The 20,369-nt window shown below is 38.6% G+C and overlaps 1 protein-coding gene across 3 annotated transcripts in view; it reads left to right on the top strand.

The window, feature by feature from the left end:
• POT1 (protection of telomeres 1) overlaps positions 1–20,369 on the top strand; it is a 168,064-nt gene that overhangs the window by 103,097 nt on the left and 44,598 nt on the right. For all 3 annotated transcript variants that reach the window (XM_048836897.2, XM_048836898.2, XM_048836896.2), the window contains 2 exons: positions 3,652–3,782; positions 15,426–15,716. In XM_048836897.2, the coding sequence (XP_048692854.1) occupies positions 3,652–3,782; positions 15,426–15,716 (422 nt within the window). The remainder of the gene's footprint in view (positions 1–3,651; positions 3,783–15,425; positions 15,717–20,369) is intronic.

Genomic DNA, 20,369 nt, shown 5'->3' with positions numbered 1-20,369 from the left:
TGTATCTAAGCCAGAGGGCACCATTCCTAACCCCCCTAACCACTATTAAAAAGTTTGGACACTTCTCAGGAAATAAAATTAATTGGGGTAAATCAGAAATCCTAGGCATTAACAAATTTGTCCACAAAGGTCTTTTCTCAAATTGGGACTTTGAATGGCAATCCTCTGACATGAAATATTTAGGAATACTGATTCACAATGATATTCAGAACTTTTCCTAAGATAAATATATAACCAGTTATCTCCCAACTGGGTAGTGATTTTGGAGATGGAATTCGTTAATCTTCAGTTTGTGGGATAAAATTAGTATATTGAGAATGAATGTCCTTCCCAGAATTCTGTATGTCCAGAGTGGTCTCCCTATTTCGATTCCTCAAATATATTTTGAGAAATTAAATAATATTTTCAGAATGCTTCTTTGGGGAGGAAGGAATTGAGGAAGTGAGGAATTTAGACTGGCTCTGAACAAATTACAGCTCCCTCCATCTCTGGAATAATTTTGTTTTCCCAACTTGAAAAATTATCATATCTCCTTTTTGTTATGCCAGTCATTTTTGTGACTGTTAGAGGTGACCATGCAGACCATACCTTGCTTTCAGATTGAATGAGAATTGGTATATCCTCTCCCCATTTTGGGCATTATAGGATGGAATTATTATGGGCTGGATGGCTCCTGAGCTTTCACAATAAGAACTGTGAGACAAGTTTGGTCAAACTTGGCTAGAAAGTTCTGCTTCCATCCTTTCTTCCATGTAGAGATGGTTCTGTGGAGTAATCTTTCCATAAAATCGGTGGTAAAATGATGTGGAGGAATTGATGGAGCGAGGAATTATGACTTTGTCGCAGCTAACTGACAATGATAAACTTAAACCATTTGTAGATCTTCAGCAACAATTTGGCTTTCCCCGCTTTGGAGCGTGGAAATATCTCCAATTAAAGCATTTACTTTCAAATGTATTTTAGACCCAATGGAAGCTCCAGAGCCTCCATAACATTTTTATTATTTTGGAGCAAATCTTCCTAGATTTACTCACCCCGTGATATCCTTTTATGATTTTCTGATGCAAAAATTCTGCCAAAGATTGAAAATTTGAGAGTTGCTTGGAATAGAGATTTGGATACACAACTATCTCTGTAGTGTAATACAATTGTATCTAATGTTAAAAAAACAGCTGAAGATTTGAGACTGTGGCTTATTCACCAGACACTTTTTTGAATATACTGGTCCCCACATAATCTAATTGTAATGGGCTTCATAACTGCTGATGGCTGTTGGAAATGAAACTCCACTGGTGCTGCATTACCTCATATACTTTTGGGAGTGCCCCTCTACTGGAATGTGTTGCCTAGGGAGGTGGTGGAATCTCCTTCCTTAGAAGTTTTTAAGGTCAGGCTTGACAAAGCCCTGGCTGGGATGATTTAAATGGGGATGGGTCCTGCTTTTGAGCAGGGGGTTGGACTAGATGACCTACTGAGGTCCCTTCCAACCCTGATATTCTATGATTCTATCAAGAATTTCTGGTCTGTGGCAGGTCAAATGACTAATCTGATTTTGGATGCTAAATTGGAGCCCTCTCCCTTAAGTTTTATTCTTGGATATCTTCCTGATACATGGAGGTTACCTGGTAATAAGGTGGAGTGTTCCAATGTGTGTGTATGGTTGCTAAAACCAAAATGGAAAAGTCAGTCCCCACCATTAATCGTGTGATTAATAGCGGTTATTTTTTTTAATAGCTTGACAGCCCTATCTATCTATCTAAATTTTAAAAATAACCTAGACAACTTGCTGATGGCTTAAGCAGTGTGTCCTAAATTCTGAGTAAGGGACTCCAAGGGGATTATATAAATCTTAACATCTGAAGTACTACAACCATTTCTGATTGAGCTCAGGAGTCTAGATTTGGTTGCTGCCAATACACAAAATAAAACCGAGAGGGCAGAATTAACTCTTCCCCTTCAGCGTGGTTTCTGAGAGGAGACCATACCAAACGTACTGAGATGTAGGCAAGAGGGGAAAGATTTCTGTTTCCAGCCTGTAAATCTGAACTTTTTACTCCTCAAGTTAGCACTTTACCAGTATAACAACTTTTCATTGTATATGAAAGTGAGCTTTTGCAGACTCAGTTATATCAGCAAAACTGTGCTTTTACCGGCATAGCTTGTCTCACACTACTGCAGGGAAAGGAGTGTGTAATAAGTTACAATGCTAAAAGCATAGTTTCACAGGCATAAGCTGTATCCAGCTAAGACTGCATGCCAGTAGAGTATACCATTACATTTATACCAGTAAAGCACTCCAAGCGTAGACATGGCCTTAGTTTACACAATACTTAGCAGCACCAATTAACCCAAAAACTCCTGGTGCCTTCCAAGTCTGAAAGCATAAAATGTTTCAGTTCACTTTTCCAGCAAACATTTTCAACTCCACTATAAATGTCACACTCAGTATAAATGGCAAGTAAAGTAACTAATGGAACGAGGGCTGGGGTAAAAAAATCATGAATGGGCAAGTAGGCCCACTTTTATGTACTGGTGTTTAGAAATACAATTTTTAAATGTAAGAATTTAATTTAATTTCTTCACTCTTAGGAATGCTAGTTTTGTACATTCTGGCACTGTGCACCTAGGGATAGCAACCTTCACATTCAAAGCCAATGTGCACTTCCCCTTTTCAGGAGTCAGTACTTCAAAAATGGAAATGTTGTGTATTGTTAGTTAATGCATTGCATGTAATGATATGCTTTTCTTAAGGGTCTTACTGTACATTATTAAAACCATTTTCAAAACAAAGTTTTGAGTACATAAATGCCTGGCAAAGTCGTATATCAACATAGAAATAGACTGTGATGCCATTCCTCTGCCTATTACCTATTTAAAAATTAGTGATGTCCTAATGGTATTTTCAAAAGCAACCAAGCAAGTTAGGCACCTAACTCCTGAGATCAAGACAACAATTTCACCATTACTTCCTTACTGATTTCTCACTTAAAGATGTCCAACTGAGCACATGCTTTTACATTTCTGTTTAGGGAAGTCTGTAACATACATAATACACTGTTATAGTTCTAGTGAGGCAGAATAAAGGTCATATAGTCTTTGGAGTTTGACCCTGTGGCTTGTTGTGGAAGTGCAGTGCCGTTTCCTGGGTCTCCAATGCCTACCTCCCAAAACTAAATAAAATAGCAGCTTGAAAGATGATAAACTTTCAAACCACTGATATGTGCCTGCAACTCTTTTTCTTATGTCTGTGTGTGGGGTGGTAATTAATGTTTTAATTTACTCTTGACACTTGCACAGCTCTTTATCTCTTAAAGTACAGTGGAAACACTATTATTCTCACAACTCTGTGAGGTAAATAACTATTTTCCCCATTTTGCAGATGAGGAAACTGAGACTTGTGAAGATGTAACATTCTCCAAACCCTACAGTGGGCCCATCGCAGAACAGCAGAATGTGGGAGTTTCTGACTCAGAGCTCTTTGCACAAGCAACCATACCGGTTTTCAGCTATTCTAACAGCTTACATAGCATATGATGGGACGAATTTTCTTATTAGCATTACTCCCTTGATTTATGTGTTAATCCAAATATGAATATATTAATACTAAAATGTCATTAAGTCCTATTATACATTCTTTTTTATATTTTACAGATTATTGTTCTGTTGTAACAATTGTGGACCAATCAAATGTGAAATTAACATGCACACTTTTTAATGGAAATCTAGATGCCCTTCCAAAAATCTACAAAATTGGAGATATTGTTCGATTTCATAGAATAAAGGTACGTTGTTTTTAATACATTTTGGTTTTTTTCGGGGGGCAGGGGGAGGCATCAGCAGTGTGGGAATAACTTCATTCATATTGTGAAAACCCGATGCGGGACAAAGACGTTCACTAGTTTATGAACCAAGACTAAATTGATTTCAAAAACTACTACTAATAATTAATAGGCATACTGTTGGTAGTTTTTATCTTAAGAAAGTTAGAGGTAATCCTGGGAATTCCAGAACAGTGAGCCTTATTTGAGGACTAGGTAAACTAAATGAATAAAATCATTAAAGATAGCTATAGAATTCATATGTGAACAGAATATGATAGGAATAAGCCACCATGGATTGTGTAAACAAAAACCATGCCTCTTCAAACTATTAGAATTATTTGAGCTAGTTACCTTGAATGTCACCCCAACTCTGGGGCATGCTAGATCAATCTGGAGGCTGCTCTAAAGTCAACTAGCTAGCCATAGTCCTCTATAAAATGGCGGCAGTGGAAACCCTCTAGCCATTTTTATGTATTGGCACACGTGCACTGTAAAAATCTACATATTCTTAAATACTGTTCTCAATTTGGGTCTCCCAAAGATTTAGTGAGTACCATGCACCACCTTGGGTAAAATTCAACAGACTGAGACCAACATTACATCAATAGTTTTATCTGTAGCTCTGAGCCAAAAATAAATAAAAGAAACAAAACCTAGAAACTTTTTTTGAAAAATGTCTGTTATGGGGTGTTTACAACTCCACAATCTCTGTCTTAAATGACCCGAAATTGAGTCACTAAGCCAATTCTGCACCCTTCTAAGGCACACCATATTTCAAAGGAATCTGACTAAGCATGCCAATTTAAGAGGCCGTAGAAGGTTGCCCTTTAGACCAAAGTCGTGACATACCCTTTATTATAGTGGTGCTACTGCACCACGATAATAATTAAAACCGGTATTGGCAAGGCCCTGTGGGTCAGAGCTAATAGTGTAATGGGGAAAAAGAGTTCAGTTGGGATTAGTCTAAATACAGAATCACTTGATTTGCTCAATGTTTCAGGAAATGAAAATTGCAAGCATCTTGATAACAGGATTGAAAGATTGTTTTGCATAATTATATTTCTGTTAATATTTCTTGTAATTTTATGATTTAAGCTAATACTTAATGAATTACTACAAATATACCTGTGCCTTCTACTGCATCAATTACTACAGATATACCTGTACCTCTTACTACTGTGGGCGGAACACAGTGGAGGGAAGGAAGTTTAGCTTTCTCCCTAACAGTGGAAGCACACGGTCTCAAAATGTTGTGTTATATCAACACCGTACATATTGTACTCCCCTTTTGACCTTATGTTACACACACTAAACGAATGTTGAGGTTACAAGTCCAGCGCTCAAAACGTTAGGAAATACCAGAATTGAGGTTGCCCATGCAACATTAATTTGGCCCTCTTGTGAGTATGTATTATGATACAGTCTTTAATTACATGATAATGTGACATTTCAGGATGCAATCCAGACCAGTGAGGGGCTGTGTCACCCGTGCCCTGCAACCTAGGATGCCTAACAATGCTTCACTGTTGTAGCTTCCACCTGGGCAGCTCGCAAACAGCACGCAGATAACACCCTGAGTGATTGTGTATAGCTGCAGCCTGCTAGCCACACTCCAGTCACAATCTGGCTTCCACCAGCCTGGGTTACCACATGCAGGATGACGCCAACACACTCCCAGTCATGAATTTCCCCCCAAAAGTGTGTTTAGCACTGTCCAACCCTCTCTTGGGCAGTCCAGATATATTAGGTCCATTGCCTCTCTAAGGAGATCAAGATACAACAGGTTGCCACCTCAAATGGGGTTACACATACAGTTCATAACCCTGAATTAGTTTTGATTAAAGAATAAAACAAGTTTATGGAACTACAAATCGATAAGTTTTAAATGAGTACAAGTATTTAGGCATTAAAGTCAAAAATGGTTACAAGGAAAATAAAAATAAAAGCTTCCTACTACTAAACTTAACAAACTAGACTTGGTCAAGATGAAGTTCTTACCACAGGTTTTCAGTAGCATTGCTGACCAAATTTCTGGTCAGGATCTTCTCCCAAGTTCCAACGGCTGTTTTTTCTTTTGTCATCTTAAGTCACGAGAGAGAGAGGTGGATAGGGAGAGATAATTTGGGGTATTTTTGTCCCTCAATTTTATAGTTCAGTCACCCTTTCGAAATGTATTTTCTTGAGATAAATTTTTTTCCAGCTGAGAGCAAAGAGACTTGGAGTCTGGTGGGAAAGTGGCTTCATTCTGTCTCTTTTCACCAGTGCATATGAAAATGCACATTTTCTTTGTCTTGGTTCTTCCCTCTTTCACTGTCTGAGGAGTATATTTTCAGCGTATATGCAAATTGAGGTACACACACATTTCTTTGTTTAATACAGGCCTTCTTGACCAGTTCTACCTAACTGGGGCTATGTGAGTTTGAATATGTGCCTTTAGCATCATGGGGCGGGGGATTTCATAACTGTACATACAAGGTTGCTACAAACATTGCACTATAATCATAGAATCATAGAATATCAGGGTTGGAAGGGACCTCAGGAGGTCATCTAGTCCAACCCCCTGCTCAAAGCAGGACCAATCCCCAATTAAATCATCCCAGCCAGGGCTTTGTCAAGCCTGACCTTAAAAACTTCTAGGAAGGAGATTCTACCACCTCCCTAGGTAACGCATTCCAGTGTTTCACCACCCTCCTAGTGAAAAAGTTTTTCCTAATATCCAACCTAAACCTCCCCCACTGCAACTTGAGACCATTACTCCTTGTCCTTATTGACCAGTCAGTTATTAGGTTTCAAATGATACCTCACAAGGCATATTTTGTACAAAGATTTTTACAGTAATGTGTAGAGTGGAAAACTTGACCAGATTTAGGTGCTTTTTCAAGGAATGGCAAAAAGCACATCCCCAGCATGAGGAAAACTCTCCCCTGCCAAATTTCAAGCCCTTGCTTCATGCATGGGAGTACTAGAGCGACTCAACTAAACAGTTGTAAGAATTTTTTATAATATTGGCAAAACGGTATATATTCTCCCAAACTCATTCAAAGAAACAACCAAATCATTTTGGCTGAAACTTGAAAAATATTCAGCCTGAGGCACACATTTGGCATGGAAGTAATTCAGTCCAAATGGCTAAAGTCTGACAAAATTATAAGGAACTTGAACACAGGATCTTAATATGGGATGTGTCAGGCAACCTTAACTGTGGACAGTGTGACCAGGTATGCCTATAACTAGGGATTGTTGTTTCTGGTACATCTGTTTTCTGTTAGCGTGTTACCGGAAATCCTCTTTAGTGTTATTTTGCCAAGTCTTTCACAATTTTAAAATATTCCAAATTGTTTCTTAACTACAGTATTATCAGAGAAATGTGTGCTGTGTCTGTCTGTCTTTTAGGGTTGTCTCTTCAATAGAATGTTGTTTGGAGTGTTGTTGTAGCCATGCTGGTCCCAGAATATTAGAGACACAAGGTGGGTGAGGTAATACCTTTTATTGGACCAACTTCCGCTGGTATTTCCCTCCCTCCCCCACACTGTTCCTCACACGTTCTTGTCAACTGCTGGAAATGGCCCACCTTGATTATCGCTACAAAAGGTTCCCTCCGCCCCCCCCGCTCTCCTGATGGTAATAGCTCACCTTACCTGATCACTCTCGTTACAGTGTGTATGCAAAAAGAAAAGGAGTACTTGTAGCACCTTAGAGACTAACCAATTTATTTGAGCATGAGCTTTCGTGAGCTACAGCTCACTTCATCAGATGCATACCGTGGAAACTGCAGCAGACTTTATATATACACAGAGAATATGAAACAATACCTCCTCCCACCCCACTGTCCTGCTGGTAATAGCTTATCTAAAGTGATCATCAGGTGGGCCATTTCCAGCACAAATCCAGGTTTTCTCACCCTCCACCCCCCCACACAAATTCACTCTCCTGCTGGTGCTAGCCCATCCAAAGTGACAACTCTTTACATAATCAAGTCGGGCTATTTCCTGCATAAATCCAGGTTTTCTCACATCCCCCCCACCCCCATACACACACAAACTCACTCTCCTGCTGGTAATAGCTCATCTAAACTGACCACTCTCCAAGTTTAAATCCAAGTTAAACCAGAACATCTGGGGGGGGGGGGGGTAGGAAAAAACAAGAGGAAACAGGCTACCTTGCATAATGACTTAGCCACTCCCAGTCTCTATTTAAGCCTAAATTAATAGTATCCAATTTGCAAATGAATTCCAATTCAGCAGTTTCTCGCTGGAGTCTGGATTTGAAGTTTTTTTGTTTTAAGATAGCGACCTTCATGTCTGTGATTGCGTGACCAGAGAGATTGAAGTCTTCTCCGACTGGTTTATGAATGTTATAATTCTGGACATCTGATTTGTGTCCATTTATTCTTTTACGTAGAGACTGTCCAGTTTGACCAATGTACATGGCAGAGGGGCATTGCTGGCACATGATGGCATATATCACATTGGTAGATGTGCAGGTGATTAATAAATTTCTGACAGAAAGTGACAGTTTAGATACTTGGGAGCTCTTAACTGATGAGGAATTACTGTGTGGGTTGAGGAAACCAGGAATCAGACATTCTTCTTGGTCATGTGATCCCCCTCTCTCTCCTGAGAGGCAGGAATTCTTTAACTTATGTTACAAATTATGCTCTGGAAATGTTGGCAAATTCTTGATTAAATCACCATGATTTCAACAATTTCCATCCCACCACCAACCTCAGCCTGGTGCAGTCCACACAAGAGATCCACTTCCTGGACACTACAGTGCTAATAAACAATGGCCACATAAACACCACCCTATACCGGAAACCTACTGACGGCTATTCCTACCTGCATGCCTCCAGCTTTCACCCTGACCACACCACACGATCTATCGTCTACAGCCAAGCTCTGCGATATAACCGCATTTGCTCCAACCCCTCAGACAGAGACAGACACCTACAAGATCTCTGTCAAGCTTTCTTACAACTACAATACCCACCTGCAAAAGTAAAGAAACAGATTGATAGAGCCAGAAGAGTTCCCAGAAGTTACCTACTACAGGACAGGCCTAACAAAGAAAATAACAGAACGCCACTAGCGGTCACCTTCAGCCCCCAACTAAAACCCCTCCAATGCATTATTAAGGATCTACAACCTATCCTAAAGGATGACCCAACACTCTCACAAGTCTTGGGAGACAGGCCAGTCCTTGCCTACAGACAGCCCCGCAACCTGAAGCAAATACTCACCAACAACCACATACCACACAACAGAACCACTAACCCAGGAACTTATCCTTGCAACAAAGCCCGTTGCCAATTGTGCCCACATATCTATTCAGGGGACACCATCACAGGGCCTAATAACATCAGCCACACTATCAGAGGCTCGTTCACCTGCACATCCACCAATGTGATATATGCCATCATGTGCCAGCAATGCCCCTCTGCCATGTACATTGGTCAAACTGGACAGTCTCTACGTAAAAGAATAAATGGACACAAATCAGATGTCAAGAATTATAACATTCATAAACCAGTCGGAGAAGACTTCAATCTCTCTGGTCACGCAATCACAGACATGAAGGTCGCTATCTTAAAACAAAAAAACTTCAAATCCAGACTCCAGCGAGAAACTGCTGAATTGGAATTCATTTGCAAATTGGATACTATTAATTTAGGCTTAAATAGAGACTGGGAGTGGCTAAGTCATTATGCAAGGTAGCCTGTTTCCTCTTGTTTTTTCCTACCCCCCCCCCCCCAGATGTTCTGGTTTAACTTGGATTTAAACTTGGAGAGTGGTCAGTTTAGATGAGCTATTACCAGCAGGAGAGTGAGTTTGTGTGTGTATGGGGGTGGGGGGGATGTGAGAAAACCTGGATTTATGCAGGAAATAGCCCGACTTGATTATGTAAAGAGTTGTCACTTTGGATGGGCTAGCACCAGCAGGAGAGTGAATTTGTGTGGGGGGGTGGAGGGTGAGAAAACCTGGATTTGTGCTGGAAATGGCCCACCTGATGATCACTTTAGATAAGCTATTACCAGCAGGACAGTGGGGTGGGAGGAGGTATTGTTTCATATTCTCTGTGTATATATAAAGTCTGCTGCAGTTTCCACGGTATGCATCTGATGAAGTGAGCTGTAGCTCACGAAAGCTCATGCTCAAATAAATTGGTTAGTCTCTAAGGTGCTACATGTACTCCTTTTCTTTTTGCGAATACAGACTAACACGGCTGTTACTCTGAAACAGTGTGTATGGTAACCCCCATTGTTTCATGTTCTCTATGTATATAAATCTCCCCACTGTATTTTCCACTGAATGCATCCGATGAAGTGAGCTGTAGCTCACGAAAGCTTATGCTCAAATAAATTTGTTAGTCTCTAAGGTGCCACAAGTACTCCTTTTCTTTTCATAGAATATCAGGGTTGCTGTATAACTATAATAAGTAGGTGGTTCTTCACCTCCACAACGTTCAATCAGGCAAAGGAATTAAAGCGTAGTTCATCCACAATACTACTTTCATCCTTGAGTTTAAAACAAAACAAAAAAAATGGTGTTGGGCTTTTTGGAATTGTAACACAAGAAAATGCAATACTGGCTTAAACCAATTTCTAGCTATTTAGGATTAGCATAAGACCTTCATGGAGGGGGTGATTATCCCACATCCACCTACTGCATGTTTCCTTAACCTTCCTCTGAAGCATGTTGAGCTGGCTACTCTCTGAGACAGAATAATGGACAGACCACAGGTTTGATCCAGCATGGCTGTTCTTCATGTTACTCTATCCTGACTTGGTGGGACCATCGCAAAAGTTAAGAGTAGTTTAGTGTCAATACTTTTTTCATCCTTAATCCTCTACTGAGACTTTCAATAAGGATGCCAACAGTCATGATGGCACTGTTTGTGACTTTTTGTGTGTTTGGTGTGGACATCTGTCCCCTAGGACCTGGACTGAGGCCACCACATTTATAGCACAATACCATGAAGGGGACTAAGTGCCATAGTGGTGTAATGCATTTGCCTTAGATGCAAATCCTATTTAGTGTTTGTACACTTTTGAAACAAATGCACACTCACAAGCTTGAAACTATCCACCCAGATCAGCAATTTCTGTACAATAGTTGGTGTTGGCTACTTGATAAATAAGTGCATTGGCAAAACTGTATGGAGAAGCTTGCACAGCATAGTGTCCAAATTGTGTCTTTATAAATGTGTCCTATTTTAGAAGCTGGTGGATATTCTCTTCAAAACATTACAGCTGCTTGTAGTAATTTATTTTTGTTAGCATTCTGTTTAAATATATGCACAAAGATTTAACTAACATTGGGAACACAACGTATATACTGAAATATTATATGTTACTTCTCTCTTCCATTACCACCTGCCTTCTTATATGGCCTCAATTATTATGCAGCTATTAGGATAAAGGAATTAAAATAGTAAAACCCAAATATAAGAGAGAGCATATGATCAGGATACCATATTATTAAAACTAGTTTAAATTGTGGATTAGTACACTTAAAGGAATGTGACAAAACATTTACAAAATATAAGGTAATGTTCCAGAAGACATTATTTTGGGAAGGAAAATGTTTTCATAAAAGTAGCTGTCACAGGCATCAATCCTCTATCTCAGGAATAATCTGAAAATCTGATTGAGCTGGTCAAGGTTCGATCACTTGGCAAATTTAGAATAGTAAAAGTTAACTAAGTTGCGTATAATAATTTTAAGATGCTAAAGCAAATTATAACTTTACTGTTTTGCCAATGCCTTATAGCAACATTTAGTGTATTCTTTGACTGGTTTCAGTTTAAGAAGGAATTCATCAGAGAAGACTATTTACAGTGAAATATTGTTCTATTTAAGAAACAAACCCTTTGTCTTGAAACTACCAGTCATTCTTTTGAGAAATATGTAAATTATGATCAAGCCTTTGAACTTGTGGCATCCAGGTTTGAAAAAGCTGTCTTTGATTCCTAATCCAGCTGGAAATCAACTTTCAGATTTAGTTTAGATTCTTCTTACTGTAGCAGTTATAAACTAGCTTTATGTTGTCTTTGTGAGGCATTTTGATGATCTATGACAGCAGTAGTTTTGTAAAGTCTCTTACGTTGCTCTTGCCTTTATAATTTAACTATCAGTTTTGATGGAAAATTACCTCAAAATTATCCCAGTCTAATATTCAATTTATTATCACACTTTCCCTTCCATTGAACTAGATAGATAATGTTTTTTTGAATCCAGATGTATTTGGCTTTTTAAAATCTATTCATGAAGCATTGGAGATTAGCAACTGTTGTGTAAATATATTCCAGGTGAAATCCTGTCCTATTGAAGTATATGGGCGTTTATCTTTGACTTCAGTGGGGTCAGGATTTCACACTCAATTCTTCAGGTTTAAAATCACTTATCCAGAAGCTCCCTTAAACCATAAGTGAAGGTAGTTGCTTGCCATTGCAAGCATGGTCCACATCATCTGTTTTGTTGTATTTTTTTTTCCCCCAGTAGATGTTTTGCTACAGTGATAATTATTTATTCCAGAGAGTATCTGTCTTGCCGCCAGCCAAGATTCCAGGAATAATAAAAAGCATTTCTTGTAGGAAAAGGTTGTCATCTTTTACTAAATTCACAGGTTAGCTTTATCTACATTTAATTAAAACTAAAATTAGTTTAAACATAGCTATTTTATAGTGTAGCATTGCTTACCATGGTTTGAGAACTATTCACTGTGCTTTAACAAGCCACATTTGATGGAACTCTGTCCATGAATTTTCTTTAGATTACACTCCACTTATTTAGTCACAGTCCTTTGCAATGGGCAAGCCAAGAACATTCTCCCTCTATATCATCTGTTCCTTGGTTCTAATGTTCTCAGCTAGGTCATTTTTTTTTTCTTTGTAACCTCTGCTCTATGTACTTTTCTGTTCACATTGTCATTTGCTAAATAGTACCATGCATTATTTACCTTATGAACAGCTTTGAGACCTGTGAGTGGCTTCCTCACTTACCCAAACTTAAGGAATTTCACAGAAAAAACTCTTCACTTCAAGGTCATTTGTTAATGTCCTCCATCATGCTTTTTGAGGTCTACTCTCTTATGTTTCATTTCCTTTACTGCTTAATTACTGTACTTAACTGTGTTTGTCTCTGATTTCAATTGTAATAAACTAAGGTTACTCATAGAGACCGTAGGAGCATGGCACGCACAAACAGAGCCCATAAGAAAGGAGAATGAAATCAAGGCTATAGTCAGCGAAAATAGTCTAAATTGAAGGGATAGATGAAAACTCAAAGGATTCCACATGAGCCAGTATAGTTTCCTGTCTTACTTACACAGGAAGTTAAGAGCTTCATAAACTTCTCTCTCTTAGGTCTAGTGGTGAGTTTTCAGTCTGTAAGTTGCTGAGATACTATGGCAATGGGTACTTGATAAATTATTGAACAAATAAATGGGAAATAAAAGCAAATCATCTGTGAGAGGGATTCATTTGAAATGCCACATAAAATATTTGACGATATAGCTGAAATCTTTTTGATCATAGATAAATGAATAAAACTGAAGAAAGAAGGCTTTCCTTTTCCCTCAGTGCTGCACAGTTTTGTGCATAGTATAGAATATATTGCCAGTGTCAGCAGCAGAGCTAAAGGCTATTCATTTATCATGGGTCTATGCTGTTTATAATAGAAGTTTTCTTTTTTTGCATTGAGGTGGGAGTTAGGAGACAGAGTTGATTCACTTCAAAAGAATTATGAAAAATGCATACATTCCAGATTTATATCTTTTGTTCTTCTGTTGTTGGTTTTTTTTTTTTTTTTTGGTTGGTTGGTTTTAGCTAAAGGTCAAAAGATTAAAATTTATAACATTATCTTTAGGAAAAGCTACCTCATGAAATGCTGCTTACTTTATCTGTCAGGTCTAAAGAATATATAAGTGCATGTAAGGTTGGATTTTATCCTAGAAATGATCCTTAAGGCATTTATAATTGTAGACAAAGTAGCAAGGATTAAGGGACTTTTCCTGATATCAAGCCCTCTTTAGCTGCTTTGTTTACAAATTGATAACGTTTATTTATTTATTTGTATATTTATGTTACAAATTATGCTCTGGAAATGTTGGCAAATTCTTGATTAAATCTCCTGCTGTTTAGAGCAGTTTTGTAGTACAGGTTCTTTTGGGTTTGTGCTATTTTCTAAATTGCTAAAGTATTTAATTGGCCTGAAAACAGGGCACTGGGAACCCTGTACTGATCATTTTACAGCATGGCTAAGATCTAGGATGTAGAAATGGCAAAATTATTCAGATGAGTTATTCTGAACAATTACTACCTTTTGATAGCCAACTCTTAAATTATGTAGGGCTGGATTACCCACTTGGCGAAGTGGGCCAGTGCCTAGAGCTCCTGTTAATGGATCATATCATGTATGTGAGGATGTCCTATTGACATCACATAGAGACAGGAGAATATGAGGAGCAGACTGTCTGCTGCTTGAGGGAACACTTCAGGATTTGAGCTTTCCAGAATGCATTGGATAGTGGCAAGCATAAGTTAAATCAGTCATCTGGCAGGCAGGTGTCCATTGCAGGAAGAAGAATATTTGGGACTCGGAACTCCCATTAAGGTAAGTTACATGCATGAATCAGGGGGGAAATTGATCTATTTATTGTGTTGTCATAAGAGTAGAAGTGTAGCTCACAGAATTGGTGTATTTTATTATTGAGGAACCGAAGGGGCAATGTTCAACAATCTACTTTATTAGCTGGCAGTGTGGTGTAGTGTATAAGGAGCTGGACTTGGAATCATGATACTGGGGCTCTATCAGTGGTCTGCTTAGTAACCTGTGGCAAGCCATAAGAAAATAAGAACAGCCCTATTGAGCCCACTAGTCTGTCTTCCGACAGTGCCCAGTGACAGATGCTTCAAAGGTAATGAACAGAACACAGCATCCAATGAAGTGAGCTGTTGCTCACGAAAGCTTATGCTCAAATAAATTGGTTAGTCTCTAAGGTGCCACAAGTACTCCTTTTCTTTTTGCGAATACAGACTGATCCATTGCCTGTTGTTCAGTTCCAGCATCTGGCAGTCAAAGGTTTATGGACACCCAGAGCATGGGGTTGCATCCCTGACCAACTTGGCTAATAACCGTTGATGGAGCTATCTTCCATGAACTTATCTAATTTTTTTAACCCAGTTATACTTTTGACCTTCACCTCACCCTGTGCCTCTGTTTCCTCATCTGTAAAGGGTAGTAGGGCAGATGCTTACCTCCATTTGGAAAGCACTTTGAGGTCGATGAATGAAAAGCTTTATATGGGAGCTAATTATTTTTATAATTTATTTACATATGCATTTTGGATCCTGCCAGTACAGGAATTATTGGTGTTAGGTTGAATTTTCTGTTGCTTGTCTGGTTGGTTTTCTGGGTGTATTCATTTGTTTTGGTGTTTTTTCATTTGGTTCCTCCCTCCATATGTGTTCTTATTTTGTAGGACTAATACATTTTAAAGAGCAATAACAGGCAACAATCATTTTTATGCATATAAAATATTGAATTTTTTATACATTTTCATGCACTGTAGTCAATATTTTTTTCTTCCTGTTTTTGTGTTGTAGATCAGGGAATACAATGAACAGATGCAGGGGATTACTGGTATTGGCTTTGCATCCTTGACATTTGATGGAACCGTAGGAGCACCGATAGTGCCTCGAACCTCTAGTAAATCGTACTCTTTCACAGAAGAAGAACAGAAAACAATAGAAGAACTACGTATGTGGGCAGCTAGTAATCTTTCAGTCTGTGGGCCAACAGCAAAATTGTCTGGTGTCCAGCCAATGCTGTTTTTTGACCTTACTTGCCAACTTGTAGGGAAAGCAGAAGTGGATGGATCTTCCTTTCTTCTCAAGGTGGATTTTTAAACAATTTAAATAATTGTTACAGATTGACTATTAGATTCTTATTTCAAGGCTTTATGTTTCAGGGTTTTAATGATTTCACTCAATCTTATATTTAAATAATGTTATATAGGAGTCAGCTCACCTATTCCTCTAGAATTATTCACAAATATTTGTGTGACAAGGTACGTGTTCAGAATAGGATTTCACAAGCATTTGTAGTTTGAAATTACAGAATTTCTTAATGCTGAAAAAATGATATTGTCTGTTTTAAGTTTCTACATTGTGGCTAGTTAAATAACAGACTTCTTTTATGTACACTTCTCTGTATTATGTTTCATTAGAACAGAAGCAGGATATAATTTAATACACTATGTAGCATTGTTTAGCATATGGATGGATGGATTGAGTATGCTATTGTCAAGGTTCCTCCCCCACTCTGAACTCTAGGGTACAGATGTGGGGACCTGCATGAAAAACCTCCTAAGCTTATCTTTACCAGCTTAGGTCAAAACTTCCCCAAAGTACAAAATATTCCACCCGTTGTCCTTGGACTGGCCGCTACCACCACCAAACTAATACTGGTTACTGGGGAAGAGCTGTTTGGACGAGTCCTTCCCCCCCCAAAATACTTCCCAAAACCTTGCACCCCACTTCCTGGACAAGGATTGGTAAAAAGCCTCACCAATTTGCCTAGGTGACTACAGACCCAGACCCTTGGATCTTAAGAACAATGAACAATCCTCCCAACACTTGCACCCCCCCTTTCCTGGGAAATGTTGGATAAAAAGCCTCACCAATTTGCATAGGTGACCACAGACCCAAACCCTTGGATCTGAGAACAATGAAAAAGCATTCAGTTTTTTACAAGAAGACTTTTAATAAAAAATAGAAGTAAATAGAAATAAAGAAATCCCCCCTGTAAAATCAGGATGGTAGATATCTTACAGGGTAATTAGATTCAAAAACATAGAGAACCCCTCTAGGCAAAACCTTAAGTTACAAAAAAGATACACAGACAGAAATAGTTATTCTATTCAGCACAATTCTTTTCTCAGCCATTTAAAGAAATCATAATCTAACACATACCTAGCTAGATTACTTACTAAAAGTTCTAAGACTCCATTCCTGGTCTATCCCCGGCAAAGACCCAGCATACAGACAGACACAGACCCTTTGTTTCTCTCCCTCCTCCCAGCTTTTGAAAGTATCTTGTCTCCTCATTGGTCATTTTGGTCAGGTGCCAGCGAGGTTATCTTTAGCTTCTTAACCCTTTACAGGTGAGAGGAGCTTTCCCCTGGCCAGGAGGGATTTCAAAGGGGTTTACCCTTCCCTTTATATTTATGACAGCTATCTTTTTGAGGTATTTGAGTTAGCCTTTATTAGTTATGCCTAAATTCTTTACAGAATCAGTGCTTGAGTAAAGAAACAAAATACAGTGTGTCACGCTGTTTGAAAGCACTTTCAGGGAATTAATACTTAACGTCAGCTAAGTGAAAAGGGATCTGTGTGTGTAATTTTCCTGAATTAAAAACAGCAACAGTGGACTGATTTTATCCTGAAACCCCTCCATGAGTTCACTGTTAACAAATAAGAGACAGTCTGATGTTTTCCATCTGAGTATTTCTGCTTTTATGTGTAGTAAAGCCAAGAAACAATTATCTGAAGCCATATTTTAGTATTTTTAGATAGGCAGAAAATAGTGCATTATTCCTTCATTTAAGCAGCATAGGTGTTCTCATGAAGAACATTGTTTACATGACATAAAAAGGAATGTTATTTAAACTACATCCTGCAACATGCCCTACAGCTGTTACAAACATTTTAATTCAAACAAACCCATGTAAAATGGATGTCAAAGAAGGATTAATAAAATGATTTAAGTACTTTATGAACTGGAGGTAAAATGTTCATAGTTCATTACCTCAATGAGCACACGTTCGTGCTGTGAGATCCTTTTGTAAGGACACAGGCAAGTAATTTATTAAATTGTTTATCTTTCATTGCTTTTTGTTTATTTTAAGTTCCATAGACTCTTGCATTTGTGTCAGTTTTATATAAGCAAAAGAACAACTGGGAGAGGGGGAAATAAAGGCTTGACTTGTGAAGCATGTTAGATCAATTTATTTGTACTAGTAACCTTGACAGTGTCATTTTTGTAGGAGTAGCATAAAGATATTACCACATAAAACTGCATTTAAATATAGCAGTTAACCCCAAAATTAGCATTTCTGAATTTGTCTAATATTGTTATGGCATTGTTAATGCACTCCTTGGTGCCTATGTGCTAAAGTCTATCTGATTCTCTGTCAGACATTGATCTTGCTATAAGCAAGGCTCATACTTTTGGCAGGGTCTTGGCTAGCCTGTGCTGAATTGCTAAAAGGTAGTGTCCATGCCACCACCATTTCATATAGTTCAGATGGTGCTCTTGATTAAGTCTTTGTTCTTATGATTTAAAGCAATGATTAATTTGACTATTTAATAATTTTCACCAGACCAGCTGCTCAATGAATAAGTATGTGAAGGTAGTCATCATTGTGGTGGCCTAACAGACCTTTTGATGTTCACTCAGAGAAACAATCAAACTTACTTCCAGGGCTTTGTGCGTAGCCAATAGTATTTGTTTAACCAGTTTTTGATATTGTATTTGTTGCACAGAACTAATAAACCAAATGACCAGTAGCAGTGCTGTGCAAAAAAATGAGCAAAGAGCAATTGGCAAGTGCTTACCAACTGCTCTGAGAATTTTCTGTTTAAATTGGGGATACTCAAATCCTCACACTGGAGCAAAAGCTGTCAGAAGCAGGTGATGAAGAAGGAAAAATAAAACTGAATTTTTAATGCATAAACAAGATGAAGTTTACAAGATTAAAAGACTTATCGCTTCCTTCATTAAATTGCCTCTGCCCACCTCTATCATAAGAAGAGCGTGCCTTGCCATGGAACCATTCAAAGCTGTAAAGCAACTAAGGGATGCATGGATGTTTCCTACTGCAGCGTTTTGTATCCATGAGTATAAAAGGCCTCCACCCCAAGCTGTCCCTGTCTTTCTATCAGCTGTGAAGGACCAGTTCCTGTTTCCTGCACAGGTTTGATTTAGTTAGCGTACTAAATAACCTTTTTAGCCTTTTAAATAGCCTAATGTTCAAATTTTTGGTTCATAGTGTAACAGGAGTTGGTCCCTGCGGTAGCAGAAATGGAGAAATGGACAGGTCTTTAAAGAAAAAGTGTCAGTGGCTTCTTGTTCTAGCAAAATATTGGTTCCATCTACTCATTCCCAGTGTTTCAACTGCTTAAGAAGGAAGCTTGAGCTTCATTCACATCTATGAAAGTAGAGAAGGAACCACAGATTAAAGACCTTTCTTGGAAGAGGCCTTAGTGGCTAATGGGTATGAAAAGGGATATCCTTAAAAGGAATCCATAGGTCCTTCAGGTTTCTCCAGCTATCAAAAATTAAATTAAATAGTTGTCCTTAGATCTGACGGGGGAATAAGCTCTTTGGATCAGAGTTTATCAATTCCCTCTTTTGAGTGTTGGACTACAGAGTTGTTCCAAATACAGCCAGGTGGAAAATGGGGGGGAAATTTTATCAAAATCCACACACACTGCTGCTTTTTCTGTCAATTGACCAGCTCTACTCCTGAGACCAACCGTAAAAGAAATCCTTGGTGCCTTAGTCCACTTCTTTAAAGTACAAAAATACTGGCAACTTTTTAATAGGTCAGGTAATTTAGGCACCAATATGCAAAATCAGGTAAGATGTTGGATCCAAAGTTGGTTCCAGTTATGCCCGGGTGCAGTTGTCTGTGGAAGTTAGAACTTCTTAGGATCCATGGCAGCAAGTTCCTTTTCCTGCTCTGGGTCCTCAATGTGGGTGGCTTTCTTCTTTTGTCTGCTTTGTAAGGTTGAGCACATGTGTTTTCTCTAGCTTTTTTGCACATGACTTGTATTTCTTGTAAATGCTTCTCTTGAGGGCCCTCCAAACAGGAGATATCTTTCCGTCTAAGCTACAGGAAGTAGACAAAAAGGGAAAAGTCTTGTCTTTTCTTTTGCAAATTACCTCTACAGATGCTAACTCTTGGGAAAACATGCTTTAGCACCATGTATTGAGAACTGTCTAGAAAACAGCGTCCATTGGGGTTGTAAGCGTGTCTCCTTGTAGATCCAACATTTAATTGTTATGGCCCCATCTACCCTTAGTTTCTTTCCTACACTGTAAACAGCAGCTTTCTGAACCATTATTTTATTACAACCATTATTGTCTACTTTGGTAATAACCTTGCCACTTTATTTCATAGGGTATAAATTGTAGTTTTAAGAAGCTAGTAACTGCTAATAGTTTAGCCTTTAATTTAGGTCTCTGTTGTTGTGATGCCCTAGACTGGTTATTTGCTCTGTTGCCAATTATCCCCATGTGGACCTACATACAAAATACCAGATTTGAATGATATATATCAAATGACAATAAAATGTCCATAATGAACCACCGCACCAGATACCTTCAGCCCTGGGAGAAAACAACTCTTTTTAGAGAGTTCCTAGCATGTACTCACTTTTCCTCCTTTGGTCTGCCTTCCACAGCAGTAGTAGCAAAAACGTCTATTGACAGAGAGGAATCTTTGAAAGGCCAGCTAAACACCAGTGGGTGCATCTCCTCCAACT

The sequence above is a fragment of the Caretta caretta genome, chromosome 1 (genome assembly GCF_965140235.1).
Source record: "Caretta caretta isolate rCarCar2 chromosome 1, rCarCar1.hap1, whole genome shotgun sequence".
NCBI classification, from domain to species: Eukaryota; Metazoa; Chordata; order Testudines; family Cheloniidae; genus Caretta; species Caretta caretta.
Note: the sequence above shows the minus strand (reverse complement) of the source record. Positions and strands in the feature narration are given on the sequence as shown.